General features: G+C 51.7%; 1 protein-coding gene across 5 annotated transcripts in view; it reads left to right on the top strand.

Moving 5' to 3' along the window:
- Window positions 1–21,200, top strand: part of Atp9a (ATPase phospholipid transporting 9A (putative)) — a 108,031-nt gene that overhangs the window by 53,856 nt on the left and 32,975 nt on the right. For 4 of the 5 annotated variants that reach the window (XM_052184395.1, XM_052184392.1, XM_052184394.1 and 1 more), the window contains exons 8-14: window positions 2,117–2,197; window positions 3,874–3,949; window positions 9,847–9,923; window positions 10,960–11,120; window positions 11,389–11,531; window positions 13,392–13,504; window positions 18,823–19,035. In XM_052184395.1, coding sequence (XP_052040355.1) covers window positions 2,117–2,197; window positions 3,874–3,949; window positions 9,847–9,923; window positions 10,960–11,120; window positions 11,389–11,531; window positions 13,392–13,504; window positions 18,823–19,035 — 864 coding nt within the window. The remainder of the gene's footprint in view (window positions 1–2,116; window positions 2,198–3,873; window positions 3,950–9,846; window positions 9,924–10,959; window positions 11,121–11,388; window positions 11,532–13,391; window positions 13,505–18,822; window positions 19,036–21,200) is intronic. The other variant, XM_052184393.1, reaches the window with a different exon arrangement.

Genomic DNA, 21,200 nt, shown 5'->3' with positions numbered 1-21,200 from the left:
TGGGCTGTATCCACGTGTGCTGCTTAGCACAATGTGTCTTGGGCTGGGATTGCCATCACTGAGTGGCCTGCTCGCCTGGCAGGCATGAAGCCCTGGGTTTGATCCGCAGCTCCTCGGAAACTAGGCATAGTGGCCCACTCCTCAAATCTCAGCCCGCAGGAGGCAGCGGTAGGATTAGGAGTTCAAGGGCATCCTTGGTCTAAATAGTGAGTTGAGGGTCAGCCTGGGCTACATGAGGTCTTATCTCTAAATCCATAAGCAAATAAAATAATAGTTCACTTTGTCTGCCTCTCAGTTGGGCGTCACTTTCCTTCTACAAACTAACTTTACTGTCATTCAGACGGAGGGATTACAGGTGTGCGCTGAGGCTGAGAGCCACACCGACGGCAACGACGAAGAACAAAAGCAAAAGCCAAAAGACCTAACACCACAGCTACAGGGGTTTTTCCTCAGTAAATAACACAAATAAATAACACGATAAATAACACAATCACAGTATGATCAAATATCTGGCAACACAGAGACAGACAGACAGACAGACATCTCCCATCTGGATATACACATACAAAATGAGGAGACTAAGTGTAATAAATTCCCTCTTCCCCAGGAGAGCGGCCACTTCTGGACTCCCCTGTCACCTCTCCCTGTCTGCCCTTCTTTTCCCTGCCTGCCCCCAGGTCCCCATAGTCTTTGTTTCCAAGGGGTGGGGCCTCCTGTTCTTGCTGTCCCATGCAGCTGTCTTTCCCACGCAGCTGTCTTTTCCACACAGCTCACCTTTCTCATCCTGTTTCTTCTTACAGGAAGTTGAGGTTTTTTTTTTAATTAAGATTTATTTATTTCATGTATGTAAGTACACTGCAGCTGTCTTCAGACACACCAGAAGAGGGTGTCAGATCCCGTTACGGATGGTTGTGAGCCACCATGTGGTTGCTGGGAATTGAACTCAGGACCTCTGAAAGAGCTGTCAGTGCTCTTAACCGCTGAGCTATCTCTCCAACCCCAGGAAGTTGAGTTCTTGTTTATCTGAAAAAAAAAAAAAAACACATAAAGTTTACCTTGGGGGCTGGAGAGATGATTAGGCCTCTCCTACCTTGACTTGAGCTCAGTTCCTAGAAGGTCTCTTCTGGCTACTGCGGGCATGCACACATGGTGTTCTCTCTCTCTCTCTCTCTCTCTCTCTCTCTCTCTCTCTCTCTCTCTCTTCTCTCTCTCTCTCTGTCTCTCTCCCTCTCTCTTTAAAATTATTGTCTTAACCTGTATATAAGGACATTAGACACATTCCCTTTACTGAGGAAATGTCACCAGCGTGTCTTCGAGACTCTCGATGTCTTCCCTTCGCAGCCTTTGGCTGCCACTGCTTGCCATCTCTGACTGCTCTAGGGACCCCGTGCAATCATGTGCTGTCTTTTGTGTGCGTGACACTGGCTTGTTTCTCTTGGGGGCGATGCTCTCGGGGCTCACCTCGTGTGCAGTGTGCTGCGGGAGCGCTTCCTGTTTTGGAGCCTAGTAACCAACCCGTACAGAGAGAATGTCTAACGCTTTGTTTATCCTCCTCTGTGACTGACATTGGGGTTGCTCTGCTCCCCTCAGCAATCACGAGTGACTCCCAGGGGTGAACACCGTCTCTCTGAGTGCCTGCCTTTGGTTCTTTGGGTTGTACACCCAGAAATGGAGTTCCAGGAGCCTGTGGTAACTTTTTGTGGACTACCTCAAGGAAGCCCAGGCTATTGTCCACACAGGCCATGCCGTCTCTCTTGTGTCCTTGCCAGCACTTCTTATTCTGTCTGTCTGGTTTTGATCGCCATCGTAAGGAATGCGAGGCGCTCAAGTCCTTCTTAGGGCCTCACGCAGGAGCTGCTTACCGTCCCCTTGTTAATGGTGCAGCGCAGGTCTGCCCTGGCTGCTCTCTGCGGGTAACCGGGGCTGGGATGATGACATCAGTGGGTGTCTGCACAGGGAGTGTGGGTTTGTACACAGCACCTCCTGCACGGCCCAAGGGAGGATCTTCTCACTTCCGTTGCTCTGTAGTTTGAGGGTCTGTTGGGGAGATCCCATGTTTGCTCTAGAAGCCTTGGCTCCTGCCTGCTGTTTTAACCGCGCCTTTCCTCTGGAACAGGATCTCCTACAGATTCGGTCGTATGTGTACGCTGAAGAGCCCAACATCGACATTCACAACTTCCTGGGGACTTTCACCAGGGTGAGTGGCGCTGAATCCAGACTCGGCAGGCGGCCCGGCTGACGATGCCCAGGGCTGCACACTGCTGTATCTATGGAGGGTCCGTACCAACGTCCGGCCTTGAAGGCTGACAGTGGCTTCTCTGTGGGGACAGCACAGCTGGAATGTTCTCCTGGCTTTGAGCTTGAGTTCTAGAGTGGCAGGTGGTGTCTGTCACCTGCTTTAGTGCTGATGTCTAAGCACAACCCCTGTCTTCTCCAGTCAGGCAGTCTCTGCTGGCTTGCAGATCCTCTGTGCCAGCAGGGTATATCAGCGTGTCCCTATAATCCTAGTACCCAGGATGCTGAGGCAGGAGGACTGCTGTGAATCCATACCCAGCCTGTCAAAACAAAGCACAAAGAAGTGAAGCCCTGTGCACTAGCTTTGAATTTAGGCTGTTTCCATGTCTTTCATAACAGAGTGAATTTGAATTTGCTATTTTTTTTAAGGATCTATTTATTTTATGTATATGAATACACCATTGCTCTCTTCAGACACATCAGAAGAGAGCATCAGATCCCATTATAGATGTTTGTGAGCCACCATATGGGTGCTGGGAATTGAACTCAGGACCTCAGGAAGAGCAGTCAGAGCTCCTAACTGCTGAGCCATCTCTCTAGTCCTGAATTTGCTATTTTTAGAATAGAAGATTAAAATCCACACTTGGAACAAAAGTTAAATGGCCTATGTTCTGTCTCTTTTTTTGAGGCAGGATTTCACTGTGTAGTCCTGGAACTTACTCTGTAACCTAGGCTGCCCTCAAACTCACAGAGATCCTCCTGCCTCTGTCTTCAAAGCTGCACCAACACTCTTGGCAAAAATAAACCTGTGTGTGTGTGTGTGTGTGTGTGTGTGTGTGTGTGTGTGTGTGTGCAGGGAAGGACTTGAGACAAGGTTTCTTCGTATAGTCCTGGGTTTCTTGGAACTCACTCTGTAGACCAGGCTGGTGTTAGACTCACAGAAATCCGCCTGCCTCTTCCTCCTAAGTGCTGGGATTAAAGGTGTGCACCACCACTTGACTGCAAAAATAAATTTTAGTAAAGTCTATGAGCCAACTTGTATTAGTTCATGTAAAACCTGCCTTTTCTGGTGCTGGGAATCAAACTCAGTTTTTCCTGAATGTTCAGCAAGCACTGGAGCATGAAGCCACGCCCCCAGCTGCAAAAGCAGCCTTTTCCTCCTTTTTTCTTCCCCTCTCTGTTTCTTTCTTTCTCTCCCCCCCCTTTTAAAGGCAAGGCTTCCCTCTAGGTATCTAGGGTGACCTTGATCTTGATCTTAGGGCCTCTCAAGTGCAGAGATTAGAAGCCTGTATGGCACCATGTAAGGCAAGACTGCCACCTAATTGTGTATATGTGTGTGTGTGATATGTATTTGTGTGTGTGTGTACGTGCACACATGTACCTGTGTGAGAGAGAGAGTGTATATGTGTGATGTGTATTTGTGTGATGCTAAAGTTGGAACCCAGGGCCTCGGGTATGCTGGGACAAGCCTCTGTCACTCCTGACAGCCCCAAACCAAACCTGTCACTTAGTAGAAAAGATTTGCGCATCGTCAGACTTTGAGCACTGTCAGAGGCTGATGTCTTTGGGGGTCCTGGACATCATCCCCGTGGGAGGCGAGGATGGCTGTCAGCAAATGTGTGTGTTTGGTCTTTTCAGGAAGACAGTGACCCACCGATTAGCGAGAGCCTGAGCATTGAGAACACACTGTGGGCGGGCACCGTCATCGCGTCAGGTGAGGCCCGGTCGAGGAGTGTGGGCGCTGCGAACACAGAAAACGAGCTGTCAGTCAAATGGAGTCTCCTGCTCGGCGCAGCATTCCCAGGGCCCTCCCATGACATCAGAGTGTGCCTTAGACACAGACACACGTGGCCCGTGGGCCTTCTGAAGCATCCGCTGGGGAAAGGCTCATAATTGTCACTTCAGTTGACGTCATAGTACCGGAAACTGAATGATGTGGGTGTTCTGGTCGGAAGCTGTGTCCACGGAGACTGCTCTCTTTGCAAGGACCATCTGCCCCAAGGCAGGGGCAGGAGAGTGCTGGGAAGGCTGGGTCTCTGTGGGAAAACACCAGAGGGAGTTTCTGTTTGTACCATAGTCTGCATCCTGAAGTAGGAGATCCGTCCTGAAGAGTCTGTTCCCGTGGGGCCTCCTAGGCCTGGCCTCAGTGCCAGGCGGGGCCTGCGGTGTCCTAGGTTTGCAGGGCTTGCGGCAGCCCATGCCCCCTGCACCCCCTAGGCTCTCTCCCCCCCCCCCCCAAGCTCTTGTATTGTTCCCTGGATCCTAGGAGGTCTCTGCTTTTAGGCTGTTGGTAGATACTGTGATCCTGAGACCTTTTTTTTTTTTTAACACTTTGGTGATTGAACTGCAACGTTCAAGATTCTCTTTCCTTTGCTATTTTTATTTACGTAAATGTGGATGTGTGAGCGAAAGAGGATGTCAACCCCTTGGAGCTGCGGGACAGGCAGTTTAGAACCGCCCGAGTAGGCGCCGGGAGCACAGCTCTGGCCTTTTGCAAGGGCAGCAGTCTTAACCGCTAAGCATCTTGGCAGCCTGACTTTCTCTCCATCCTTAACAGCTGGAGCAGGCCGTGGCAGGAGTGTACCAGTTCAAGCCCAGCTTGGGCTACAGCAAGACACCCCTCTCCCCCACCCTGCCTTTTTAAAAATTATGTATACAGTGTTCTGCCTGCATATATGCATGCATGCCAGAGGAGGGCGCCAGAACCCATTACAGATGGTTGTGAGCCACCATGTGGTTGTTGGCATTTGAACTCAGAACCTCTGGAAGAGCAGTCTGCTCTCAACCGCTGAGCCGTCTCTCCAGCGTGAGCATCCTCTTCCCCCTTGTCTTTAAAAATAAACAAAACAAGGCTAGGCTTGATGCCACATACTATCAAATCCAGCACTCAGCAGTCAGAGGCAGGGGGATCTCTGTCATTTGGAGGCCAGCAAGTGCAAAAGACTGAAAACAAAATAAAAAAACTGTAACAAGTGTTACCCTTTCTCGGACTGCCTGGGGATTTAGCATCTTTTTTTTTCCTGGCCAGTGTTGCAGCATTTAGTTCTTATATTATTCTTACTTTTTTTTTTTTGGATTTGTTTTTTTTTTTTTTTTTTTTTTTTTTTTTCCGAGACAGAGTTTCTCTGTATAGCCTTGGCTGTCCTGGAACTCACTCTGTAGACCAGACTGGCCTGAACTCAATCCACCTGCCACTGCCTCCCAAGTGCTGGGATTAAAGGCGTGCAGTTTTAAGTTTTAAGACACATACTAGGTGAGGCCAGAAGAGGGCGTCTGACTCCATGGGTCGGGAATTGCAGGTGATTGTGAACCACTATGTTGGTGCTGGGAACTGACTCGGGTCCTCGGCAGGAGCAGCCTGCACCACATTGGTGTGTGGAGGTCAGAGGCAGCTAGCCTGTCAGGTTGGCCTAGGTGACAGTCCAGCGTCTTACTCCTCCAGGGCCATTTTGCCATTTCCCCCTCCCTGCAGGCCTTTGTTGCTCTCCTGTTGCCGGGAGACAGTCCCTGTCAAAAGCTTTTTATATAACCGGCCCTTTACAGAGCTCTGCTAGCATCCCCTGGTTCCGGTTTTAACAAAATGAAATAAAGGCGGCTAATGGACCATGGAACTGAATCCCAGAGTGGGCGAGCCGCTTGCTCAGGGTCACACAGCCTTGGAGCGCCATCTCCTGGGAAGAGTGTAGACAAACTGGGATCTTGGAAAAGGGACAGGTTGGTCTGTGTTCTTCTTGTTGATGGGGAAGAAAGTGCAGGCAGGCATTCTGGCTCTAGTGTACTGCCTGCCAGGCCTTCAGCAGGTGGATGCTTAGAGTGGGTATGAACTGGGCTGTTGTGGGACATATTAAAAAAATGACCCCCCAACTCTCCAGCCGTGGTCCCGCATTATTAGTCCTGGCACTGGCGAGCCACAACGGATGACCGGGGGTGGGGGGTGGGGGTGGGGTCCTGAGTACTTCTCCCTTCCACACAATGCCTCACATACCCCACGATCAGCCATCTCAACACCTAATTACCCGGTAGAATCAAGACTCTTAAAGCTTAATTATCAAATCAGATTTGTATAACAATAAAATCACAATTTACAAGATGCCAATACAGTAATTTCAGAGCCAGTTGATAATGATAAAAGCTTTATCCCGATATTTTTCTTTTCTTTCTTTTTTTCTTTTTTCTTTTTGGTTTTTTAAGACAGGGTTTCTCTGTGTGGCCCTGGCTGTCCTGGAACTCACTCTGTAGACCAGGCTGGCCTCAAACTCAGAAATCCACCTGCCTCTGCCTCCCAAGTGCTGGGATCAAAGGCGTGCGCCACCATTGCCCGCCTATCCCAATATTTCTAACCTCATGAAAATCATAGCTGCGTGTAGCTGTTTAAAACCACGCGGGATCAGGATCTTCTTCCTGTCCGTCTGCCTCCATGTTGGCTTCCTCTCCTTCCCTCTCCTCCTGAGACCTCGCTCTCTCTCTCTGTCTCCCCCATTCCTAGCTCCTCCACCCTTTTCCTGTCCAAACACAGGTCTCTTACTGCCCTAATGTGATTGGACAGGGAAAATCCTGCTGGGCTTTTCCCGTGTTCCTCACCAGCCTCAGTTTCCCTGCATGTCACCCAGTAGACAGCTAACTGTATTCAGATTGGGGTGTGAACACAGAATTAAACGCAGGCCGTTTCCTGTGGTACAGGTCTCAGGCAGCCTATAGGGACTTTCTTACTGTGTCCCTTGTGGACCCTTCCCCCCCCCCCCCCACACTGCTCAGCCCACCGGTACCCAGTGCCAGTTTAAAGAACAGGAAGCTTGCCAGGTTGCACCAAAGGTCCGGCTAACTTAGCTACCATCCATCTGCAGAGGATGCGGTTGCCATGGCAATCCAATATTTGCTGCCAGGCAATGGAAGTGTAATGTACTGGAGAGTCTTGGGGGGTGCGGAGCTGGGCAACTAGTGCATTTCAGAGACTTGAGTTCCAGCTTGTTTCTTCACAGACTGGATAGCAAAGGGCTAGCTTGCAGGCTGTCTCCCGAGTCTGTGGTATGATCATGTCCTGTCACGTGACCAGCACACGGTCACTCATGGGCTCTATGCCCCGTGTCTGGTAACACCCATCCAATCTATAGTCTGGCTCATGGTCTCTGACCCCAGATCCATACAGGGATATCGTAGCCATGCTGAACTACTGTGAATATTCCAGATCTTCCCTTTGAAAGCTTCGACATGTGTCTGCTCATGTGAAATAAATGGGTTATAAAATAACTCAGGAACCAGGCCAGGATCATTGCCTTCTGGGAGCTCAGCGGAGCAAGGGGTAGTCTGAGGGGGTCAGCAGGGCTACTGACAGCGGGCTGCAGCGAGAGCAGGAAGCAGGAAGAGAAAGAGAGGGCCCAGGAGGAGGCCAGAATTTGTATCACGTGCGGGGCGCTTGTGATAGGGTTGAGATGAACAGTTGTGCCACTCGAGCTGTGGTCTGAGTGGTGGGTGTGTGGCTCCCCAGCAGAGTGCTTGCGTAGCAAACATGAAGACCTGGGTCTGATCCCCAGCACTGTGTAAAACAGACACGGGGATTACACTTGTAATCTGAGTGCTCAGGATGTAGAGGAAGGAAGATCAGGGGTCCAGGGCCATCCTTAGCTATGTAGTGAGTTTGAGGGCAGCCTGAGCTACATGAGATCTTCTCAAAAACAAAAACTCAATGGGTGGTGGTGGCACACACCTGCAATTCCAGCACTCTGGGAGGCAGAGGCAGGAGGATTTCTGAGTTCGAGCCCAGCTTGGTCTACATCTACAGAGTGAGTTCCAGGACAGCCAGGGCTACACAGAGAAACCCTGTCTGGAAAAAAAATAAATCCCAAAAATCAAAAAGAACCAAAAACTTTTTGGGGGGACAGGGTTTTGAGATATGGTCTCTGTAGACCATATAGGTGCACAGTGGTGGCCTCCTGACTGTCCCTCTTCCTTGGTCGCAGCCACACAGAGCAGGGGTTCCAGTCTTGGAACAGAGCTTTGGTGCTGAGCTCCTGGAACCACTGGGGGATTGGAGCCCTGCTGGTGACACCCCTCCAGTGCTCCTCTTTACCACCCTTTCCCTCATGCATGGGCGTCCTCAGCGTGGCCCAGGCTGAGGTCCCGCTGTCTAACCACCTGCTCCAGCAACAGGCTGAGGGCGGGGTGCCCTCCTTCCCCGAAGCAGGCCATCTGCTGAGTGCCATGCGCAGAGCCCTCCTGCTCGGCCATCTGCTGGGCCTCTGAGAGGAGCCTCATTGTGGCTCACTGCAGGCGTGCCCAAGCACTTCAGACTCTGGTCTTTGTCCCTGGCAGCCCTGCCTTGTAGGGAGTGGCGCCCTCACAGATGTCTTTAAACCCCTTTGCTAAGGGGAGGGTGGTCCTGAGGGGGAGGGCGGGGACAGGCGAGGCGGGAGCTTACCAGCAGGGAGCTGGATGCTCACTTTTAGACTTCCTCAGCAGCTTCTCCTCACCTTCAGCCCTCAGCTCTGACAAGGCGCACACCTCTGTCCTCTCTCCATACTCTTCTTCTCTGGGCGGTGGTATAGCATCTTCCCCCTGCCTTGATGGGGACAGTCATCCGGCTCTGAGCAGCTAGTTACCCTTCGACAGTCCTGCTAACTCTCTGTCAAAGTAGACAGTCCCACTTTACACGCTAGCCGCCAGTGTGTGCAGAGGTCCGTTTTATCCTCTTTCTGGCCAACACCAGATGATGCCAGCCTTTGACAGTGTTGGCAGAGCAGGGAAAATGCTTGGCTTGCTTAGAGGGAGGGAGGGAGAGCTTTGCTTTGTGTACCTGGAAGAGGGAGGAGGAGGAGGAGGAGGAGGAGGAGGAGGAGGAGGAGGAGGAGGAGGAGTTTCCTTCAAGGGCCGAGTCAGGTAGATGTGCAGAAGGTAGCGTGGCAAGAGAATGGGCCAGGAACCAAGGGAGGGGCTGTTAGGTTTTCCACACAGACAGAATGTTCTAGGTACTTCTGGATGCTTCTAAGGCTAGTGGCACAAGAGATAAGCTCCTGTGCCATGACCCACCTGCCATCAGAGGATGCCGCATCCATAGGCCAGCCCTGTCCAGAGCTGTAGGTAACCATAGAAACGCTGCATCTTCACTGTTGCTGGATGTGAAAAGTGTCCTCAGGCTGGTGGGATGGGCTTGTTAGCCTCCCTCCCTCCCCCTCTCTCCCCCCTCCCTCCCCCCTCCCTCTCTCCCTCCCTCTCCCTCCCTCCCCCTCCCTCCCTCTCCCCCTCCCTCTCCCTCCCCCTCCCTCTCCCTCCATCCCTCCCCCTCCCTCCTTCTCTCCCTCCTTCCCTCCCTCTCTCCCTCCTCTCCCCCTCCCTCCCTCTCCCTCCCTTCTTCCCTCCCCCATCCCTCCCTCCCCCCTCCCTCCTTCACATCCTCCCTCTCTCTCCCCTCCCCCTTCCCTCCCTCTCCCTCCTCTCCCCCTCCCTCCCTCTCCCTCCCTTCTTCCCTCCCCATCCCTGCCTCCCCCTCCCTCCTTCACATCCTCCCTCTCTCTCCCCCTCCCCCTTTTCCTCCCTCTCCCTCCCTCTCCCTCCCTCCCCCTTCCCTCCCTTTTTCTCTTCCTCCATGTTCATTTGGCGATGGTTTCTCGTTTCCAGGCACTGTGGTAGGCGTTGTTCTCTACACTGGCAGAGAATTGCGGAGTGTCATGAATACTTCTGATCCCCGAAGTAAGGTATATGAGGCTCCGGCACACGCTGATCCACGCTAATCCACGCTAATGGTGGGCGCTGGTGGGGAGGGACTGGGTTCAAAATCTGCCTTTCACTAGCTGATTGTCAGATGTGAGCCTGTGTGAGCCTGTGTGCATGCACGTGCACATGTGTGAGTGTGTGCACGTGTGCATGTGCACGTGTGTGAGCATGCTTGTGAGTGTGTGTACACCTCTGAGTGCGCATGTATCAGCACACAGCAGGTCGGTGTCCCCTCAGCGTTTTAGCTCCTCCTCTTACATGCGTGACCCCCCACCCCCCATTCCCCCTCCCGGTCTCAGAGTGTCGCAAGCTGGTGTGCTGGTTCGAGCCCGTCACCCCTGACATTCCCAAGGTGGAGATGGGCAGTTGGGAGTTCAGGGCTATGGTTGGCTGGAGAGCGTTCAAGGCCAGCCTGTGCTGTAAGTGGCAAGACTTTGTTTATGAAACCAAACAGCCTGCTGTGCTGTGAAGAGGTTTGCCATAGCGGTCAGCACAGTGCATCACAGCCCCCAGTCAGGTTCATTCTTGCACCTGTTGCTAGCTTGAAGTCGGAGCCCTATTCTTTTTCTTTTTCTTTTTTTTGGATTTGGTTTTTTCGAGACAGGGTTTCTCTGTGTAGACCCTGGCTGTCCTGGAACTCACTCTGTAGACCAGGCTGGCTTCGAACTCAGAAATCCACCCGCCTCTGCCTCCCAGAGTGCTGGGATCACAGGTGTGCGCCACCACTGCCCGTCTGGAGCCCTTTTCTGAGCTGTATTTTTATGACATGACCAATCTGGTGTGCTTGTTGCGTTTTGAGACACGTGAAGGCAAACACAGACAGTTCCTTTAGTTCGATTGGAACCCTGACCTTTGTGTATGCTAGACCACCGCTTTGCACCAGGTTAGATCCCAACCCCAGCAGGCAGTTGGTCCAGCATGGCGTTCTTTAAGCTGGCTCACGGAAGTCAGACCTCCCCCCTCCACGCAGGCTGTGGGCTGCCCCGTGATCCTCTGCGCCCTGTGCTTCCTCCCCAGATCGGCCTGTTCGACCTGGAGGTGAACTGCCTCACCAAGATCCTGTTCGGGGCTCTGGTGGTGGTGTCGCTGGTCATGGTGGCCCTGCAGCACTTCGCTGGCCGCTGGTACCTGCAGATCATTCGCTTCCTGCTCCTGTTCTCCAACATCATCCCCATCAGGTGGGGCGGGGCGGGGCCGGGCGGGGCGGGCACCAGCATGCTGAGCGCGGGGTGTGGACAGGCACTGTCACCCCTCAGCCGCCTCACCTGTCCAAGGGCCAGCGGTGAAAAAGGAAAAGCTTTCCTTCCTGTGCAGGACGACCTGCAGTGCAGACCGTGAACTTTCCCGCTCCTGGGTGGGGTTGTGACTGTGTGCCCGGCACTCGCGTGTGGCGGTCTATGTGATTCAGCGCTGTCCTGCTGACCCTGTGCCCTGCTTCTTACCTAGCTTGCGTGTGAACTTGGACATGGGCAAGATGGTGTACAGCTGGATGATCCGCAGGGATTCCAAAATCCCCGGGACCGTGGTGCGTTCCAGCACAATTCCCGAGCAGCTCGGCAGGATTTCTTACTTGCTCACAGACAAGACAGGTGAATACCTTGCGTGGGTGCAGACGGGCTGCGCCTGCGCTGGTGGATTCCAGTCAGCCCCGGCCCTCCCTCTAGAGGTGGGAGAAGTGGTGGCAGCTAGCTTCCTTCCTCACTGTTGGACTTAGAGTGTTTGATGCCACTGGTCATGTCAACAGACACCGGCATGGGACCACTGACGTGCAAAGCGCGCTCCACATTTCATTCCCGTGTCAACCCTGTAGGTCAAAAAGAATTTACAGGCAGGTCGCAGAACAGAGGGGCAAAGTGTCTCCCAGAGACACAGAGTTGGCCATAGCAGGGCCTGACCCAGGCAGGTGTGGGAAGCCAGCCCGAGGAGGCTGGTGGTTGACTGTACTTGGCACTTTTGTTCCCGTAACATAAGAGGCAAGAAAAGGTTCCTGGCTTTTAGATGGCTCTGTCCCTGGCCGTCTGGCTCCCATCCGTTTAGGTCTGTGGTGATTCAAGGAAGCAGAGAGATGGGGTCCAGGGACAAGATCAACTTCCATTGTGGTTTCTGTAGCGAGAATCTTATACAGCCCTCATCTGTCAATAAAAAAACCAAAGGCCAATGAGGCAGGAAATAGGAGGCGGGACATTGAGAGAAAGGGGATTCTGGGAAATAGAGAATAAAAGGAGAGATTGGAGGTTCAAGTGAAATCTAGAGGAGACACTGGGAAGACATGAAGGAAGAAGTGGCCAGCACTGAAGGAGCACTGACTGACTGCGTGGTAGACAGAATAGTTTAAATTGTTAAATATGTTACAAGTCGGTCAGGGAATGAGCCAGAGCTTGTGGCCAGGGCACGACTGGGAAGGAAAAGTGGATAATTTTTTTTAAAGATTTATTTATTTATTATATGTAAATACATTGTAGCTGTCTTCAGACACTCCAGAAGAAGGCATCAGATCTCATTACGGATGGTTGTGAGCCACCATGTGGGTGCTGGGATTTGAACTCAGGACCTGCAGAAGAGCAGTCAGTGCTCTTTTTATAGGCTTCATTTTCTGTTTCTATGACAAACTCTGATAAAAAGCAACTTAGGCGAGAGAGGGTTGATCAGTTCCAGGTCACAGCCTCAGGCAGGAAAAACTGAGGCAGGAACTCTAAGTAGCTGGTCATAGCACATGCGCAGTCGAGCAGAGCAAGCCTGTGCACGCGTGTATTCTTACGGCTTAGCTGGTGGTCGCCTTGTCTAGGGAATGGTGCTTCCCACAGTGGGTCGGGTCCTCCTGTATCATTTTGTAATCAATACAGTCCCCTCAGACATCCCCATGACAAGATAATTCCTTATCAAGACTCTCTTCCCAGGAAATTCTAGATTGTATCTCGTTGGCAGATGAAGTATACCAGGGGGAAGAGCTCCTTCCCTCCCCCCTCCCCATTCCAATTCAGTGCTAACTAAGCCAAGGCCAGTCCACTGATGAAGTTAGCACCCTCCTGAGCCACCGCCCCCACATACACAGAGGAGCCTTTGGGGTCCACCCATAACACCCATCAGTGTAGCAGAACTGCTGGGAGAGAAATGGGTTCCAGACATGTCAGCACCAGGTCCCCAGCATGGTGTCTGTGGGGCCGGCATGGGGGTTGTGTGTGTCTGCCCATCTGTCAGTGTGTCTTTCTGCTCAGTCCAGGCTGACGGGCCCTGTGTATGCCATATGGCACCCTCTTAATGCAGGGAACAAGTCAGGTACCCCGATTGACAGCCCCAGGGAATCGGTACAGTCCTGTCCCCATGATGGTCTTTCCAAAAGAAGTGTGGGTCCCTCTCGTGTCTCCTGCATGAGGGAAGCACTGAGGCTAGCAGGTGACACTGACTCTCAGAGGAGGAAGGAATGAGTGTGTCTCTCTCCTGCGTCCTAGGAACCCTGACCCAGAACGAGATGGTATTCAAGCGGCTGCACCTGGGAACGGTGGCCTACGGCCTGGACTCCATGGACGAAGTGCAGAGTCATATCTTCAGCATTTATACCCAGGTAAAGTCTTGCTCTCGGCACCCGAGCCGACGGCCTTACTTTTTAATTACTTGTTTTTAGCCCAGACTAGCTACACACTCATTGCATAAACACCGGTGCCCTTCGCTGCCTCATCTGCCCATACTGCCCAAGTGCCAGCTGGGATCACAGGTCTGCGCCTTCCACATCTGGCTCATGTGGTACTGGGGAATCGAACCCGGGACTTTGTGTGTGCTGGGCAAGCCCCCTACCAACTGAACTACAGGCTCAGATGACTTCGTATGTATGTATGTATGTATGTGTGTGTGTGTGTGTGTATGTATGTTTTTGAGATAGGGTCTTACTGTGTAGACCAGGCTGGCCTTGAGCTCACAGAGATCTGCCTGCCTCTTCCTCCCGAGTGCTGGGATTAAAGGCCTGTGCTTCTATGCCCAGCCACTCTATGTATTTGAATAACTGCTGAGATACACTTTATGCACCAAAACATTCAGCCATGCTGAAGGGACAAATTCAGTAAGTTTTAGTAAACTTAAAGAGTCACCAGAACTGGCTAATTGTGGCATGTCCATTGTTCCTCGGGCCTCGTACTGCTTGCTTTGTTTGTTTGTTTGTTTGTTTGTTTGTTTGTTTAGAAAGGGCCTCACTATACCGCTGGATGCCAGGAGCTCTCCGTGTAGACCAGGCTAGTCTTGAGCTTGCTGTGATCCCCCTGACACCGCCTCCCTCTCACATTGTTTTTGGCTTTGTTTCCTTCTTCATGTGTGTTCTGGGGACCAGGCCACATACACCGAGCCTCCTCGAACTTCTTAGTCTTTAAGGCAGCCCCAAACCAGATACTGTGTGGGTCAGAGCTTGAAGCCCTGGCTGTTGGCCACACACCTGTTCCAGCAGTGAACCCAGCGACCACCCAGGGCAGAGCAGCCACCGTGAGCGCAGCTGGGTGGGGTTTGCCTCATCCTTACTGTGGAGAGCTTTAGTGTGTAATCTGCAGGCCTGAGACATGTGGGACATAGGGAGAGCAGACTAGTGTGTGTTAGCATGATGTTCCCCTGCACTGCAGTCCACACAGCACTGACCTCGCCCTGAGACTGTGAGCTTGACCCCGGGACCTCCGTGGAATTTATCAGATGGGAGTTGGTCAGGTGCGGTCCTTGACGTGTACTTACTACTGAGGGAGCCGGAATCCTACCTGTGTTTATCCTCTGCGTGTCCAATTGCAGACGGAGGTTTACAAGCGCCCAGGTGACCAGTGTAAAGAGTGCGATTGTAACTAAATGGACCTCATAAAGAGAGTGGTGCTCTCAAACATCCTGGAAGGGAAACTCTGGATTATTACTACAAGGCCAAACAAACAAGAAAATGGCCAGTTCATGAGGTAAAACTTCTACTAGGCCAGAGAGATAGGAAGAAGTCCCCTTGGCTTGATTATAAAAATTGAAATGTAATCTAAAACCTACACATCTAACGCTTTACACTTAAAAAAACCATTTATATATTTTATTTTTTGAGCAGGGGGAGTGCGCATAGACGTCAAGGGTGATTTGGAGGCATTAGCTCAGCTCTGTCACCACGTGCAGTCTCGGCATGGGACTCCGGTTGTCAGTCCTGGCCGCCACTGCCGTCACCTGCTGAGCCAGCTCACCAGCCCCTCCAATGTTTTAAGACACACATATTTTAAATACATGCATACATACATGAGTACACACACTCACCCACACACATACACATACACATATGCATGTATGCATGCACACACATACACACACACACACACACACACACTCTCTCTCTCTCTCTCTCTCTCTCTCTGGTGTTTTCTGCCTTTCTCCCTCTGTAGGATGACCAGAACCAGGGAGTTTTCTCCAGGGCAAAAAGAACCTTAGCCCATCCCTGTGGGTGCTTAATGTCCGTTTTTGTTTTTCCCTTGGTAGTTTTTAGCAAGAAGAAATGTGTGGCGACAAGAGGTCAGTGTGGCAGAGGTCAGTGTGGCAGAGGTTTCCAATGAACACGGTCAGATAAGTGCAGCTTCCATATGAGGGTTCCAGCCGTCATAAGCCTAGCAGAATATTCATCCCCAGAGGCGTGCGCGCGCGCACACACACACATACAAATACACACATAACACACCATACAGACCATACAGACACACATACACACCCATCCACTCACCCAAACACACACACACACACACAACACACCATACAGACACACATACACACCCATCCACTCACCCCCCCCCCCCCACACAGTCCCCATTCCCCACCCAAGGATAAATCCCAAACACATACATTCATATACCATACACACATATTTACACACATACATATTATACACATATACCTATACACCATAAACAAACATACACACACAAGTAAATACACAGACACATAGACACATGTATATTCATGCACACACACACACACACACACACACAGTCTCATGTAGAGGCTGGCGAAGGTGCCTGCCACCCACCAAGCCTGATGCCCTGAGCCCACAGGGCAGCAGGACAGGCTCACCACCACAGCTGTTCTCTGACCTCCACATACTTACTGTGTGTGGCACACACACTCATGCCTCCCTTCTCCAAAACATGGACAGAAATAAAAATAATAAAAGTCTGATGTGGTGTAGGCTGGCCTCCAACTTACTTTTAGCTGAGGATAGCCTTGAACTTGAGTGCTGGGCTTACAGTGTAGCACTGGGGATCAGTCCGAGGACTGGTGCGAGCTAGGCAAATGCTCTGCCCACTGAGCCCTGCTCAGTTCCTGGGTGGGCGCTGTTGGTTAACAGTTGAGAGAGATTCTCCGCCTTCATGGCCATTTCCTCTCCACCCTGAGACATCGTACAGGAAGTGGGGAGGACGTTGGTGTGGGAAGGTAGGAAATGGAGGTGACCCGTGTGACCCGCCACCTTCCACACCTTCTTATTGCCCGAGAAGTACGTCCCTGGTTGGGGATGGCGGCCTCTGTGGGACCCTGGCTGTCCTGGTTCTCCTGGCCTGACTTGGGAGGTCCTTCCAGCGCACACCCCACAGCCCTCGTCCCAAACCGTAGCCAAAGCGCTGGCTCCTGTGCGGTATTGCCCCGACTGAGCTAGCCTGGCACCCTGAAATCTGGTGAGTTCTCGTTCCATTCCAGAGGTTGTCCCCGGAGATCTCTCAGCCCCTCACCCCACCTTCGGCCTTCTGCTGCTCATTCTCCAGCCCCAGCCGTTGCCTCGCCAGAGGCTTCGATGTGGACCCCGATCTGACGTTAGGACCCAGTCCAGGTGCTGAGGGGTGTGGGCAAAAATGAAAGCATGACTTGGTGTCACCGTAACACACATTTGTTAGGCCGTAAATTACAGACCAGCAGAGCACCATCTCCAGCAGAGGGAGCGTCTCTGTAAACCTCTAGTTCCCTGGATAATTTTAAAGTTAAAAATCTTCATAATTAAAAGCACTCGGCTAATGAGCGGTAGAAGCTAGAGTTCTGATCTCTTGCTCTAATTATTGTTACCATGTTGTGCCCTTTGACCCGGAAGTGCAACTGGTGTGCTCTTGACACCAGAGGTTAACAGAGCAGGAAGCCAGAGCCCCATGTGTCCACACAGTGGCCAGAGTAATTTAGTAATTGTCTAATTATCCGAGGAGTCTAATAGCCCCTACTAAAAATAGTATTAACATTTAAATGGATGTCACCTTCTTGTTTCTCAGGCCATCTGTTCTTAGTTTGGGCCAACCATGTGTCATGGGTGTTAAGTGTCATGTGAGGTAAAGTCTCACACGGCTCTTTTCCTGCTGGGGTGGGTGTACATGCTTTCAATGGAATGTGGACTCCAGGAACCCCATAAGTATTTCTCACTTCCTGTTTAGCTGTTACAGGCAACGCTTTGTCCAGAATGGGACTCTGAACTGCTCAGTGCCACCGATTTAATATCTATTTGTGTGTGGTGTACATTTGTGTGTACATGGGCCAGGGCACGTGTGTGGAGGTCAGAGGACTGCCTTCAGGAGTCTGTTCCCTGCTGTCTGTAGGTCGTGGGAGCAAGCCTGTGTTGTCGGCACCTTGGCCCACTGAGCCATCTTGCTGGGCCTTAGCATTTAGTTTTCCTAGAGATGGAGGAAAACCAGGCTGAAACCCCCCCAACCCCCTTCTTCAGGGATTGTTCGTGTGCTTGTTGTTTCCTTTACTGAGATCCCCCCAACCCCCTTCTTCAGGGATTGTTCGTGTGCTTGTTGTTTCCTTTACTGAGATTGGGTCTAATGTAGCCCAGGCTAGCCTCCTTGAATTTCTGATCCTCCTACTTCTACTTCTCCAGGGATGGGAAAACAGGCCTGTCATGCTGTAGTTTATAGGGTGTGGGGATGGAGCTGAGAGCTTCGTGCACGCCAGGCAGACAGACACGCGTGAATTGTGCCATACCTCAAGTACAAGTGCATACTTGAGTTTGCTTTTTTTCCTTTTTTCTTTTCTTTCCTTTTTTTTCTTTTCTTTTCTTTTTTCTTTCTTCCTTCCTTCCTTCCTTCCTTCCTTCCTTCCTTCCTTTCTTTCTTTCTTTTTTCTTTTTTGTTTTTTGTTTTTTTTTGTTTTGTTTATTTGGGGTTTTTTTTGGATTTGGTTTTTTCGAGACAGGGTTTCTCTGTGTAGCCCTGGCTATACTGGAAGTCACTCTGTAGACCAGGCTGGCCTCGAACTCAGAAATCCGCCTACCTCTGCCTCCCAGAGTGCTGGGATTACAGGCGTGCTAATAGTTGACTTTTTTATTCGTTCGGCAACACCTCTCCTGCCAGCTCTGGCTGCGGAATACAATGGTAATTAACTCACACTGACAGCTCTGTCCTTGGGGCCTGTGAGGAGAAAGTTACCAGAAGAGCAACCAGGTTTAGGTGGGGAAGGCATCAAGGCCAGGGAATGGTGTGCCTGACCTGCTGTGAGGAGCGAAGGGGCTGAGCGCCTTCCTTAGGGGCCTCAGGGTCTCTCTGAGGTAACCTGCACGTGGAGGCCTGTGTGGTGAGAACCAGCAAGCCACTCTTGCAGAATTCCAGAGGGAATAGGACTGCAGCAGAGGGCATCGGCAGAGCAAAGGCTCCGAGGCAGTGAGTGGAGCAGGGAGGGAAGACAGTGTTGGAGCCTGTGGGATCGGCCTTGGCTGGTCTGACGGGCCCAGCACTGAGAGGACTGGACGCTGAGCCATGTGATGGGTGTGTGTTGACCTCAGCATCTCCCTCAACCGCTTTCCACAGTTGCTATGGTGTTTTGTACTGGGGATTCAACCCAGAGTCCTACGTGCTGAACAGGAGGGAGACACCACCGTTACTGTAACTGGTTCAGACCCCTTGTCTCTGCTCATCTCCACAGCAGGCCCAGGATCCACCGGCTCAGAAGGGCCCCACGGTCACTACCAAGGTGCGAAGGACCATGAGCAGCCGCGTCCACGAGGCTGTGAAGGCCATTGCGCTCTGCCACAACGTGACACCCGTGTACGAGTCCAACGGTGTGACGGACCAGGCCGAGGCTGAGAAGCAGTTTGAGGACTCATGCCGCGTGTACCAGGCGTCCAGCCCAGATGAGGTAACCCCGGCTGGGGCGGGTCTCAGCCATGCCCCTTCTTTCATCCCTGGTCTGGGTGGCCCTGACTGTCCACGCTCACTCTGGGCCTGGCCTTCTCAATGCCGTCCCTCCTGCCCACAGAACTTGGCTTCTGATTACAGCAAGGGATTTTGGTTTTGGGGACAGTGTCTCATGTAGCTTGAGGTTGGTGTGGCCTCAAGGTAGCAGGGCTCTGTGACCCATGTGACTAGGATATAGCACCGCGTAAGCGTTTTCCAAGCCATAGGTCAAGGGAAACCAGAATATCTTTCTTTCAGACCTGTCACTTTGCCCCTGGGGAAGACTCTTCCTTGTAATCTGTGTGGTGCAGTGGGGTAGCTCAGCCCAAAAGCTTTGCTTGTCTGTGACCACTGGTTCTCAAAACGAGTGTTCTAGGAGAAATGTGGCTGCTCTCAACTTGTGAGCTGGGGACCCTGTGTAAGTGGAGGGGTAGATGGGGAGGCGTGGCCAGGCTCTGCTCCACTGTTATAGTGATGTCATCAGTGAGTGGGGTAGATGGGGAGGCGTGGCCAGGCTCTGGTCCACTGTTATAGTGATGTCATCAGTGAGTGGGGTAGATGGGGAGGCGTGGCCAGGCTCTGGTCCACTGTTATAGTGATATCATCAGTGAGTGGGGTAGATGGGGAGGCGTGGCCAGGCTCTGGTCCACTGTTATAGTGATGTCATCAGTGAGTGGGGTAGATGGGGAGGCGTGGCCAGACTCTGGTCCACTGTTATAGTGATGTCATCAGTGAGTGGGGTAGATGGGGAGGCGTGGCCAGGCTCTGGTCCACTGTTATAGTGATGTCATCAGTGAGTGGGGTAGATGGGGAGGTGTGGCCAGGCTCTGGTCCACTGTTATAGTGATGTCATCAGTGAGTGGGGTAGATGGGGAGGCGTGGCCAGGCTCTGGTCCACTGTTATAGTGATATCATCAGTGAGTGGGGTAGATGGGGAGGCGTGGCCAGGCTCTGGTCCACTGTTACAGTGATGTCATCAGTGAGTGGGGTAGATGGGAGGTGTGGCCAGGCTCTGGTCCAGTGTTACAGTGATGTCATCAGTGAGTGGGGGTAGATGGGGAGGCGTGGCCAGGCTCTGGTCCAGTGTTACAGTGATGTCATCAGTGAGTGGGGTAGATGGGAGGCGTGGCCAGGCTCTGGTCCACTGTTACAGTGATGTCATCAGTGAGTGGGGTAGATGGGAGGCGTGGCCAGGCTCTGCTCCTCTGTTGTAAGCGATGAGGACATGGCCTCTTTAGCTCATCGGGTTCCATCTTTTTCACCTTGTCTTCTTTCAGGAGCCTAATTGGGACCCTTTGGGGTTTGTGCTGTGTGAAAGGATGATTTTTTTTTCTGGTAGTTTGTGACTGGGGACCAGGACCCTGTGGGGCGTGTGATGACGTTGGAGTTTGCGATACCGACGCGCTGCATGGTGTGTCTGCTCTGCCAGCTTTCTCTCTGCAGGGTCGCTGTGCCTGGTTTTGGGCTGTGAGAAGGTGTTCTGAGGTGATTTTGTGATCTGTTCTTCTGACTGGGATTCTTGTTTTTCCAAGTTTCTGATCTGTGATTACAAACAACAAAAGGGTTTTTTTTTTTTCCTTGTCTCCGGAGCCCTCCATAGTCTGGGAGGATCTGATACTAAGAAAATTTTTGTAATACATTTACTTACTTACATGTGTGTATTAATATGTGTGACCCAGTGCATGCGTGGCTTCAGAGGACAACTTTCAAGAGGTAATTCCTGTCTTCTACCATATGGGTTCTGGGGCTGAGACTCCGGCTGTAGGTATTGGCAGCATGAACCTTTATCTGTCATACCGTCTTGCCAGCCTCATCTATATCTGTATTTTGTTTTCTTTTTCTTTTCTTTTTTTTGCATTTGGTTTTTTCAGGAATGGGTTTCTCTGTGTAGCCTTGGCTGTCCTGGAACTCACTCTGTAGACCAGGCTGGCCTCGAACTCAGAAATCTGCCTGCCTCTGCCTCCCAGAGTGCTGGGATTAAAGGCATGTACCACCAATGTCCGGCTATATCTGTATTTATATATCTACATCTATATATCTATATCTGTGCCAATCTCTATGTCTATATCTCTTTCTATCTATCTATCTGTCTATCTATCTGTCTATCTATCTGTCTATCTATCTATC

The sequence above is a fragment of the Apodemus sylvaticus genome, chromosome 5 (assembly GCF_947179515.1).
Source record: "Apodemus sylvaticus chromosome 5, mApoSyl1.1, whole genome shotgun sequence".
Lineage (NCBI taxonomy): Eukaryota > Metazoa > Chordata > Mammalia > Rodentia > Muridae > Apodemus > Apodemus sylvaticus.
The sequence above is the reverse complement of the archived record's forward strand: the minus strand, read 5'-3'. Positions and strand labels throughout refer to the sequence as shown.